The 12,460-nt window shown below is 42.8% G+C and overlaps 1 protein-coding gene across 1 annotated transcript in view; it reads right to left on the reverse strand.

Moving 5' to 3' along the window:
• The window catches only part of APPL2 (adaptor protein, phosphotyrosine interacting with PH domain and leucine zipper 2), an 86,606-nt gene that overhangs the window by 2,689 nt on the left and 71,457 nt on the right, over positions 1 to 12,460 (reverse strand). Inside the window, exons 12-20 of the mRNA XM_069099395.1 lie at positions 11,622 to 11,664; positions 11,478 to 11,534; positions 10,445 to 10,533; positions 8,618 to 8,776; positions 7,993 to 8,045; positions 4,202 to 4,376; positions 2,757 to 2,793; positions 2,489 to 2,629; positions 489 to 536 (exon numbers count right to left, since the gene is read on the reverse strand). Of these exons, the coding sequence (XP_068955496.1) occupies positions 489 to 536; positions 2,489 to 2,629; positions 2,757 to 2,793; positions 4,202 to 4,376; positions 7,993 to 8,045; positions 8,618 to 8,776; positions 10,445 to 10,533; positions 11,478 to 11,534; positions 11,622 to 11,664 (802 nt within the window). The remainder of the gene's footprint in view (positions 1 to 488; positions 537 to 2,488; positions 2,630 to 2,756; positions 2,794 to 4,201; positions 4,377 to 7,992; positions 8,046 to 8,617; positions 8,777 to 10,444; positions 10,534 to 11,477; positions 11,535 to 11,621; positions 11,665 to 12,460) is intronic.

The following is a 12,460-nucleotide window of genomic DNA, read 5'->3' on the forward strand; positions in this document are numbered from 1 at the left end:
CTCTCTTATTTCTTATAGGACTTATTTGGGCATGTTACCTCTCCCTCTGGCCTGTGGATCCTTCCCCCCATAGTATTGGCTTGTTCCCTGAGGAAATTTTCCATCTCTGTATCCATAGCATCTCTCTCAGAGCCTTAGAATATAGCACTTAGTAAATGCTTTGTTAAACAATGAATGAATGATCTAGCACCTGAGGGAGCTTAGGAGTTCAGGTGTGTAATTCATTATAGCCCCAACCAAGTGTAGAGGTGACATTAAGTGAGGCATGACCTATAGAAGTGGTATTTTATGAGTTGTGTGTGTGTGTGTGTGTGTGTCCTCAATGCTGATACTGAGCAGCATGAGAAAAAGCCCTTTCCTCCCCTTAATTGCACCCCCAATGAAATCAGCCATTTTATTCACTGGAGCTAATTTGGATCTTGTTTCAAGCATACTTTAGAAGAATGCTGGTTTGGATAACGATAAATTACAACTCAAAGGCCTCTTACCTTCTGAGCCTCAATAATTTCTTTCCCCAAGCTAATAGCATAACAGATCTGTAGAAAAAAGAAAATTAGAGGTTTGGGAGAGTCTAATGGAAAGCACATTGACTTTTAGGAAAGCATATTTCCCTCAATTTACAGAGTAGGGTATGTGAGTGGAAGGTTATGAGAATGGAAGCCTGGGTTGTAGGAAATTAGCCCTGTGGTAATGGGAACTAGGTGGTGCAGTGGATAGAATGCCTGACCTGGAATCAGGAAGACCTGAGTTCAAATGACACACACTAGCTGTGTGACCTTGGGCAAGTCACTTTGCCTCAGTTTCCTCATCTGTAAAATGAGTTGGAGAAGGAAATGGCAAACCAGTCCACTATCTTTGCCAAGAAAACCCTAAACGGGGTCACAAAGAGTAGAGGCTGTCTTCCTTATTCATTTTCCTCTGCAGGTTGACTCCAGCTCTCTTTGCATTACCTATTCCTTTAAGATTTGTAAAGTGTTTAGCAAGCAGTGCTTGGCATGCTACCCACCACCACCACACAACCTAACTGCCTCACATAAAATATTTATGAAATGAATGAAAATCTAACTGGGATATGTACATTTAATATGGGACAGGAACTGTGCCCGTGACTTCTTTGGTACAGGGAACTTCCAGATGAGGAAACTCCCTCTACTGATGCAGAGTGATACTTCCTCTAGTCTTGAGTACTAAAAAGTTAAATGACATTCCCAGGGTCCCACAGCCAATATGTGTCAGAGGTAGAACCTGGATCCCAGATCTTTTTTATTCCGAACCATCTCTCTCCACTATCACCACACTGATAAATTTTATGTTTGTGCAACCCTTTTAACTTTTTGTTAAAGAAATCATACAGGTTCTTTGAGAAGTTTGGAATCTCAGCCCTTAAGTTTTTATTATTTTTATAGTTGGGGACACCATACCACCTACTTTATAGGGTTCTGAGGAAAGCATTTGGAAACATTGTAGAAATAGTAACTACTGTTAGGACGTATTTTTTTAAAAAGTTGCAATGACGGACACTAGAACTGGTTTTAAAATAGCCAGTAATAAGGCAAGACACTTGGAATTAAGCTCTGCCCCAGGTCTCCGAATGAAGGACAAACAACATAGGAGGCAGCACCAGGAGCCCTGCCCACAGCACTGCCAAGGGCTCCCTGGATCATTAAAATGTAATTGGGAAAGGGCAGCTAGGCGGTGCAGTAGATACAGCACTAGTCCTGAGTTCACATACTAGCTGTGTGACCCTGGGCAAGTCACTTTAACCCCAACTGCCTCCCCCAAAAATGTAATTGGGAAATGTTTAACAAAACAGATAAAAACAGAATACAACACGGATAATGCTGGTTTGTGGTGTTCAGGGATCCCTGTCTATTTGAATTCAACACTACTAGCTTGGTCGATAGAGAGCCAGCAGGCCTTGGAGTCAGAAAGACCTGGCTTCACATCTTGCCTCCGACATACACTAACTTTGTGACTCTGGGAAAGTCACTTACCCAATCAGTGTCCTAGGAAACTAGAAGATCATAAAGTCGGCAACCTGCATCTATAGAGGGAATTTCCTCACTGGGAGCTCCCTACACCATTGACATCATTGGTCCAGATAAGAAAAAAGGGGTAGAGATAGGGGTTCTTTTTAAGGACATGTTTGGTGGAGGATGTCGAACCTCTCCATTTGGGGGATGTGGAATGGTTTGAAATCTTGTTTGGAAATTCAAGAACCCAATATAAAAGAATCCTTAAAGACAGTAGCAGGGGTCTTCTTTTTTTCTCCATGAGGTAAAGCGTATAGAAGTAATGCATAATCTATATCAAATTGCTGGCCTTTTCAAGGAGGTGAGAGCGGAGGAATGGAGAGAATTTGGAACTCAAATTAAAAAAAAAAGAATGTTAAAAATTGTTTTTGCCATGTAATTAAAAATAAAATTAAAACAAAATTCCCCATGGAGGAAAAAAGGAGTTAGAATAGAATCAAAATAGCTGTCATGACCTTTTCTCCCTCTGTGTTGCTCTCAAATACATATGTGCTCAGGGATTCTTCTCCATCTGACTCGGGAACACGCACGACGAAACCAACTAATCTCTTATTTTCTTGATGGGCCGCAAACTGTGTGACACTGGTGAGTTCAAACTGAAAACAGGAAAGAGACTGGATTTCATGGAATTTAACAAACCAAACAAAAAAGACAAAGCCAACCTCGACTGAGTTGGGTGATGAGCAGAAACATCGGATGTAAGAATGTACACAGAATACTTACACTGGCCCTTGTTACTTGGGTTTGAGGGTCGATCAGCCTGGAATGTGAAAAGGACATGGAAGAAATGACAGTGAGAAAGTTATGTTCTCAGAAAAGTCCATGACTCTAGGACTGGAGATTGTAACCTTTTTTGGTATCACGGATCCTTTGGCAGGCTGGTGAAGCCTGTGGATCCATTCTCAGTCACATGGGGCTTAAATGCATAAAATAAAAAGAACAGGACTGCAGAGAAAATCAGTGATACTGAAATACAATGATCAAGATATTTTTTAAAACCCAGGTGGAAAGATCCCAAGTAGGAGCCCCTTCATAGCTATTTTTGTAGTGGAAAATTGGGATGTGCAACTCATAGAGGTGCCCATCACCTGGAAAACAAAGCATGGAAAATGAATGGAATGGAACTCTTATTATGCTGTAAGAGGTGATCAAAAGGGTGGTTCTGGTGAATCCTGGGAAGACTTACATGAATAGATGCAGAGGAAAGTGAATGGAACCATAAGAATAACTGATATAACAACACTACAAAAATAAACAACTTTGAAAGACTTAAGAACTCTGATCAATGTAATGACCAAGTATGATTCAGAAGAACTTTTCCTGACAGAGGTGGTAGACTCACAATGAAAAATGGGATCTAATTTCCAGACATGGACATTGAGGGACTTTGTTTTCTTGACTCTATTTGTTATAAGGGTTTTGTTTTTCTTTTTTAAATCAATGGCAGAGGTGGAATGAGAGAAGATGAGGGAGAGTGAAAATTGATTTTTATTAATTAAAAAAATAAAATTTATAAAAGAGCATGGTTAAGCCTGTGACCCCCAACATACATTTTCCAAGTATCTACTGTGTTAAGTGGCACCATGTTAAAGCCTTGTTGACTCATTTCAGTTGTGTCCAACTCTCTGTGACCCCATTTGGGGTTTTCTTGGCAGAGATAGTGGACTGGTTTGCCATTTCCTTCTCCAGCTCATTTTATAGGTGAAGAAACTGAGGCAAACAGGGTTAAGTGACTTGCCCAGGGTCATACTTAGTGAGTCTGAGGCCAGATTTGAACTCAGGAAGATAAGTCCTCCTAACTCTAGATCTGTCTACTATCTATCTCTATCTACTAGCTGCCCTAAGTTTTGTACATTTATAAAATTCCAGCTCGGAGCTGGAATTTTACCTTATTATAAAATTACACAGAGCCCAACTCACATAAACCAATCAGATTGGTCTAGACAGAACTGATTTCCTGGGTTGAAGTTACATGTGTAGCTTGCTTTACCAGGACTAGAAGCCAGGGGTGGCAATAAGTCAGAAGTAAATGTCTCCTTGTATCCTTTCTGTGTGTTTCCAACATGGGGGTGCCATGCTACCAATAAACCCCAGAGCTAGCTGAGAAGTGGATGTGACCTTGGTTCTGTCCCTTGACATCCAGAACCAGACTGACAGCACAACCATACCTCAGAGTTTTGCTGGTGACCATCAAATGAGATTCTGTCATGCGGAAGATGTTATGGATTGCACGAGCAGCCAACACTTGTCTCATGGCTTCATAAATCACCTCGCTAGTGCTGTCAGTTTTGACGGCCATGGATCCTAAAAACCGAACTATAAACATCTGCTGCAATAGTGAATCTGTAAAGGGAAAAACATTTTCTACTTAAGGTCATGCGGTCTTTGTGCTTGTGGCCCAAGTGACCTTTTAAATGTCTCCCTTTTGGGTAACAGATGTTTTCTTCTGTTAGACACTTCTTCAAACATGTCAGCAAGCATGAGGATCCTACAGTTTCAGCTTCCTTCCCCTGGAACACTTTCCACTCATCTCCCTCACCCTTGTTACTACGTGCCCCAAGCTGCCTAAAGGACTACCATGTTTCCCTGATAATAAGACACTGTCTTATTTTTTTTGGACAGAAAAACACCAGAGGGCTTATTTTCAGGGGAGGGCTTATTTTAATGAACATTGACAGCAATTTTAATAAACAGGTAAATGTGAACAAAAAATGTACCTTTATTCAATAATGAATTCAATAAAGAACAGGATGACGCGCTCACTGCTGCAGCTATGATTGGATGCAGCTTGGAGCGCGGCGTGCATTTCACCAGGGTGGGGGGATGGTGCATACAGAGGGTAGCGTAATGTAGCGTGTAGTGCAGGGGATCACCTTCACTACAGTAGCAATCTCAATAGGGCTTATTTTCGGGGGAGGGCTTATTTTAGAGGAATCTTACACAGTAAGGGGAGGGCTTATTTTCAGGATAGGTCTTATTATCGGGGAAACATGGTAAGATGCCCCTGGGGACATATAAACTTCTCCCTGTGGTCAGACCACCAGCATAGTATCACTTTTCATTTACTTGTGAACTGGGTACAAAATTCATTAGCTAAATGGCAAAACCAAAAAGACATTTCTTCCTTATGCAGAAAATAAGGTAGTTGGACCAGAGGATTTCTAAGGATCCTTCCAGCTCTCACACTCAGTATTCTAAGTTCCTTTCCAATTCTGACATTCTGTGTTCTAAGTTCCTTCCCAGTTCTTACATTCTTTGTTCTAAGGTTCCCCCTGGTTCTGACATTCAGTGTTCTAAATTCCTTCCCAGCTGTGACATTCTCTGTTCTAAGATCCTTCCCAGCTCTGATTGATGTTCTAAGTTCCTTCCTAGTTCTGACATTCTGTGTTCTAAGGTCCCTTCCAGTTCTGACATTCTCTGTTCTAAGGTTCCTCCCAGTTCTGACATTCAATGTTCTAAGTTCCTTCCCAGATGTGACATTCTCTGTTCTAAGATCCTTCCCAGCTCTGATTGATGTTCTAAGTTCCTTCCTAGTTCTGACATTCTGTGTTCTAAGGTTCCTCCCAGTTCTGACATTCAACTAAGCTCCTTCCCAGCTGTGACATTCTCTGTTCTAAGATCCTTCCAGGCTCTGACTGATGTTTTAAGTTCCTTCCTAGCTCTGACATTCTGTGTTCTAAGGTGCTTCCCAGTTCTTGCATTCTCTATTCTAAGGTTCCTCCAAGTTCTGAATTCATTGTTCTAAGGTCCCTTCCCAGCTCTGACATTTGATGTTCTAATTTCCTTTCCAGCTCTGGTATCTGGGTTCTAAGTTCCATCCCAGCTCTGACATTCTAAATTTCATAGTCTCTATCAGGTCTAAAATGTCCAAGATTAGTCCTTTCATTTTTTGTATTTGTGCCCCCAGCCCTCAGTGTAGTGTCCAGTACTTAGCAGAGCTTAAAGCATGTTTGTTGATGGGTGAATTAGTATGCTAGCTGGTTTTGAGTAGGCACGTGGCTGGGTGTTGTTGTTCATGTTCAAAGAGGACCCAAATGGCATCGCCATGACAAGCTTAAGCACAGTATATACGACAGTGGCCACTCAGACCAATATGAACTTGGAAGGCTTGCTCACAGGCCAGCACAAATAGTCCAAGTCAGCACCTAATAAATGATTGAACTAATTACTCAAATTCACTATTAAGTAATGATGATGTTGGTGATAATAGCTAAAATTTATATAGTGTTTACTGTGTGCCAGGCACTGAGCTAATTATTATTAATTATTACTGTACAATTATTGTCTCATTCGATCCTCAAAATAACCATGAGAGGTAGGTGCTATTAGTGTCCCCATTTTATGGATGAAGAAACTGAGGTTAAGTGCCTTGCCAGAGTCACCCATGAGGGCAGATTTGAACTCCGGTCTTCCTGAGTCCAGTCTGGTGCTCTGTCCACTGCACCAGCTGAAGGGGAAAAGTCTGCTGCATGACTGAAGCTGAAAGGAGCTGTGGTGTATGAGAAAGAATGCCAGATTCGGAGTCAGTTGTCGTTGCTCAGTCATTTCATAGTCAGCTTACTCTTTATGACCCCATCTGGGGTTTTCTTAGCAGAGACAATGGGGTGCTTTGCCATTTCCTTCTCCAGCTCGTTTTACAGATGAGGAAACTGAGGCAAACAGGGTTAAGTGACTTGCCCAGGGTCACATAGCTAGGGAAGTGTTTGAAGTCAAATTTGAACTCAGATCTTCCTAACTCCATGCCCAGGCTTTTATCCACTGCATCACCCAGCTGCCTGGATTTGAATCCCATCTCTGACACTAGATGGTGACCTTACTAAAGACACAGCCTTTCCCTAAGCCTTAGTTTCCCTATCTGTAAATTGGGCATAATAGTACCTTTACCATTTATGCTACAGGGTGATTAGGAAGAAAGTGCTTTGTAAGCTGTAAAGTACCCTAGAAATAGGAATTACTAATTTGAATTATTTGGTTCATGTGTATAGAGGAATTTTAAGTAGATTTGGAATGCCAGGTCATTTATGGCCACCAGTAAACTAAGGGTAAAGAAACAAATGGTTTTAGTAGTCAACAGAAGCACAGACAGGATCCTAATGAACACATCTGTTGATAACTGGTCCCAGTTTATAGGCGCTTAGTCCCTCCTTGGATGTTTGCTCACTAGGGCTCTCCCTACTTTGAACAGGTTAACCCACCTCACCCTAACCAACCACCCTTCAGATTCATGGAATCTTCACACTAGAAGGGACCTTAGAGGTCATTTAGTACAAACCCTCTTGTGACAAATGACGAAATTAAGGCCTAGACTTACTTGAAGTCACTTAGCTGCTTGGGGCAGAAATGGAATTAGACCCTTCTGCCTCCCTGACCCAGCCTTCTTTCCCCAGACATCAAAAGACCCACTGCCAAGACCAAACATTTCTAGTTTCCCCATAATTTTAAACAGTTAACTCCCACTGCCCTTTCCCCCATTTTCCTCCAAACCCAAGTTGAAGTGATGTGTTTGAGTTCACACAATATAGCTCAGTCAGGATCTGAACCCAGTCTTTTATAAATCTTTCTGCTAAGCCACACTCCACACTGCCTCTCATGAATATCTAAGAATCACCTCTCCATAATGAGAACCTTTGAGGATTTGGGAGCTCTGGTTGACACATTGGAGAAATGCTTCAATCACCTTTAAGCGTCATCTTTCCAACAAACTGAGGACAGCTTAGAAGCTTTGTGAAGGCAGAGCCCACGTGTCCGTGCCTGATTATCACTGTCCCTTCCCAAGTGCTCTAGCACACAGTGCCTCATGCCCAGCCAGCATGTGGGCTGCCCCAGTAGAGGGAGGTCCTTGTCTAATCGGCATTCAGGCCGCTGCACCAGCTGCCGGAGGGGCCGCGAGGACTTAATCACATCCCAAACCCAGGGTAACTAGTGTTGGACAAAAAGAGCCACCAGATCAGCTACTGACCCTCCTCGTCGGGTTGCTTTTCATCTGCACGTTCACCAAATGGGTTGGTACGCCTGGCAGGGAAGAAAAAGGGAGGAAAGGAAAAAGCAGTTATACAGTTAGTAACAAGAATGGCTAGCAAGAACTTTACAAATACTGAGGAAGTAGGTGCTGAGGTGGCAGAGGCAGACAGAGTTAAGGGACCTGCCCAGGGTCACACAGCTAGTAAGTGTCTGAGGCTGGGTTTATTTTTTTAACATGCATTTATTAAGCACCTACTATATGCTAGGCACTGTAATTGCTTTATGAATATCTCATTCTCACAACCCTGGGAGGTGGGCTCTAGTACTTTCCTTATTTTACAGATGGGGAAACTGAGACAGAGATCAAGTGATTTACCCAGGGTCTGAGTGAGTGTCTGAGGCTAGATTTCAACTCAAGTCTTCCTGACTCCAAATCTAGGCTCTGTTCACTGCACAACCAAGCTGCCTTAGAAAGAGGCTGGCCAGAAAGAGGCTTGAAATGTATATTGTTTTGACATTACTCTCCCACTTCCCTCTTCCCTCTCCCCCAGTGAAATCCATTCTTCTCTCCTTACCCCTTCATCCCACATCATTTTCCACAAAGTCAGAATCTCACTCCCTACCTGCCACTTCGATTCTGATCCAGGAATTCAGTAGCAGGAAGGACGATATCAAATTGAATAGGTGTTCCAGGTACAATTAATTGGTCAGCATCAGGGGCTTTAGCTGGTGTGTTAGGGACCATCTTATTGTTTTCTAAGCCTGAATGCTTCCGGTTCTGGCTGGGGTACAAAAAAGGAGAAAACAAGTCAAACACATTCACTGCGAAACCACAGGTAAAAAGGGATTTATGTTCAAAATATCAAATACAGAATATCTGAATAGAATGATTGTCCCATGATCAGATCAGGTTTCCTAAAATATTACCTTTGTTAATGTTACTTCCTGGCTCAGTAATACTCAATAGCTCCCCAGTACCCCCTGAGAATTCTAGCATTGCCCTTGTAGTCATTGTCTGGGGAACCAACCTTTGAGACGTTGTAGGTGCCTCTGCAGGTGCTGTTGCCCCCACTGTCTCAGCAGCCAAAGCTACCGGAAGATTTGAAAAGGAAAATTTTCACCACCCAAGTCCTAGGGCATTGTCAAGTGGTTCAACATCAGAAACAGGTATGATCTTATTGTGGAAATAACATTAAAGATGCAGCATTAACATCTCTAGATGGCATAGCAGATAGAGCTCTGGGGCTGGAATCAGAAAGACCCGAGTTCAAATCCATCCTCAAACTCTGTGACCCTGGGCAAGTCACTTATCCACTGTCTGCTTCAGTTTCCTTCCCTATAAAATGGAGCTACTAATTGCCCCGACCTTGTAGTAGAGTTGTTGTGAGGATAAAGTGAGATGATATTTATAAAGCACTTTGCAAACCTTAAAGTGCTGTATCAATGCTGGATATTATTCATTTATCTGTTCATACACATACACATACACACTCCTATGGCAAACCACTCCAGGAGTTATGCCAATAAAACCCCAAATGGAGCCATAAAGAGTTGGATGTGACTGAAAAATCAAAATCAGTCTGTCTGACTATCTCATGTATCTATTGTCTATCTGTCTGTCTCTGTCCATCCATCTGTCTGTCCCTGTCTATCTCTCTATCCATCCGTCTATCTTTCCATCTGTCTATCTTTCCATCTGTCTGTCTATCCACCCATCTATCATCTATCTACTATCTATCATGTTACTAAAGGGTATAAATCTTCTTAGTTCATTTTTGCTCCTTCCATAACATCAGAGGTTTCCAGACTGTAACTCATAGAGTTATTGCAAGGGGGTCCTTGAATCCCTGTGTGAATTCATAGATAAGTGAATACGAAGTCTGTACATTGAAGAAAGAATGTAGTTCACACACCTCTGCATGGCTCTATTTTATTCATATAAGTAGGTTTTCTGGTAACAAATGCAGCACAAACTCATTTAGCAGCATCACTGAATCATGGGACATTTTTGTCACCATGTGCCTTCTCCATCTGTGGAAACTCATCAGCCACTCAGAAAAGGGCCCTCCTACTTGAAGACTAATGATGATGATGAAGACAATGCTTTTAGAACACCTACTATGTGCTAAGCCCTGTCGCAAACATGATCTCATTTGATCCTCACAACAACCCTGGGAGGTAGATGCCTCATTTTTTTAACCTCATTTTTCAGTTGAAGAGACTGAGTCACAAGAAAGGTAAATGACTTGCCCAGGGTCACACAACTAGTGTCGGAGGCCAGATCTAATTCAAGTCTTCCTGATTCCAGGCCCAGAACACTGCCCATCACTGCACCATTCGTCTGTCTGGTAGTTATCAGTAGGCATTTATTAAGCACCTACTGTATACTACACACTGTGCTAGGTTTGGGGGACATAAAGACAAAAATAAAAACTAGGATGGTGAATTACCTTGAGCGTGATGGGTCCTGTTTCTTCCCAAAGCTTGTGATTGGCGTCACTGCCTGGAGGGCTGTCTGATTCAACTTGATGGCTACGGCCTGGAAGGGATCAATCAATCAATCTAGCGATCAATCAAAAAGCATATATTAAATGCCTGTGTGCCAGACAGTGGGAGATCCTGCCCTCCAGGAGCTTACAGTCTATCTGGGGAAAACAACACATATACCTACAGACTGCTAGTGGCAGGCCTGGAGTCAGGAACCTCTAAGTTCAAATCCTGCCTCAGGGGCTTACTAGCTGTGTCATCCTGGGCCGCGTCTGTGAGTCTCAGTTTCCTCATCTGTAAAATGAGGTTGATAGAACACCTACCTCATAGGACTCTTTTGAGTCAAATGTGCTTTGTAAACCTTAAAGAACTCTTTGTGTTAGGTATATACAGCCACAGCTATAGCAATGTAATAAATAAGAACTCCTGCTATTATGTATGCAATTGATAGAAGATTATTTGGGGGAAAATCTGGGTAGATCGGGACAGGCTTCATAGAGAAGGTGGCAGTAGAGATGAGACCAGAATGAAAACTGAGGATTATGAGAGATGGCAGTGAGGAGCAAGGACATTCCTGGCATTGGGCACGACCAGTACAAATACATGGAGGTGGGAAACAGAGTATCACAGAAGAGGACTGCCAAGGGGGCAGTTTTGTTGGACTTAAGTGTTGATGTGTATTAAGGCTGTTGAGGTAGGTTGGGGCCAGGCTGTGAAGGGTTTTTAATGTCCAAAGAGGAATTTATGTTTATCTTAGAGGCAACAGGAAGCCAATGGGGCCTTCTGAGCATGGTCAGATTTGGGAAATCATCTTGGCAGCTATGTGGAAGCTGGGTTGGAGAGGGGGAGATGCTTGAGGTGGGGAAGCTACTGCACTGTTCCCAGAGGGAGATGAAACAAAACCACACACTCAGTCCTGGGAGAGCCTGGGCTCTGACCCTTCAAGAAAATGGGTTGACAGTAAACACCTACTATGTGCCAGGCACCTGGGCTTACCTCAGGGTTGTCGGTCAGGTATATCTGCCTGGAGATGTTGTTGATGGCACATATCCACTGCAAAGGACGAGGAAACACAGTGAATTTTGGAATTGATTCTCCCACCAGGTAAAGTGGTTCAAAGGGGCAAAAGTCTTTATTTACCTCCTCATTTTCCTTTTTGCTTTCGGCTTGAAGGGTGATCCCCCTAAAATGAAACACATTCAAAGAGGCATTTTTCCAGATGTATTTAACTCAATTCTCCCCTACGGGCTCAGGCTGCTATGAGAGACAGTATGGGGTGCTGTATTTAAAAACAAGAGATCTGGGTTCATATCCCACTTCATTCATTCACTCAATCATTCGTTCATCTGACAAGCACTTGTTGAGTACCTAAGACCCAAACAAAACAATCCCAACCTTCAGGGAGTGTCCGATGCTTAGCCACAGTCACATGGGTAAGCAAGCATCAGAGGCAGGTTTCACCCCCATTTCCCTGCCTCTTTCCACAGCATCATGATGCCTCCTCCCTCCCTGACTTTACAGATAAAATGTGTAGTGACTTGTCCATGGTCACACGGGCAGGAAGTGTCCAAGCTGCTTCCTCATCTATAAAATGGAGATAATAATAGCACCTACCCCTCCTGCCCCAGCTGTGAGGATCAAATAAGATTTTTATAAAGTGCTTTATAAACCTTAAAGTACAATGTAAATGTTAGCTCTTATTATTGTTACGCAAAGTAGGAAACTGAAGAAGCAGGAAGTGACTGGTCCAAGGTCACACAGGGTAAAGTCCTTGCACTCCAGATCCAGAGCCCTTCCGACTCCCCTTCATGAGACTCCCTCACACCCTTGGCTCCCATCTTTAGGGCTTTTGAGTTCCAACTCTGATCTCAGGTGGGGAAAATGCTAAATGAGCAACTGGCATTTGAGGACAGAAGGGAGTGAGAGTCACTGTTTGTTACCAGACAAGCTGTCACCTTCCCATCCTGCTCCTTAAATGA

The sequence above is a fragment of the Petaurus breviceps genome, unplaced genomic scaffold, assembly GCF_028583685.1.
Source record: "Petaurus breviceps papuanus isolate PSGF00001 unplaced genomic scaffold, PetGlider_PUasm1.0 379, whole genome shotgun sequence".
NCBI classification, from domain to species: Eukaryota; Metazoa; Chordata; class Mammalia; order Diprotodontia; family Petauridae; genus Petaurus; species Petaurus breviceps.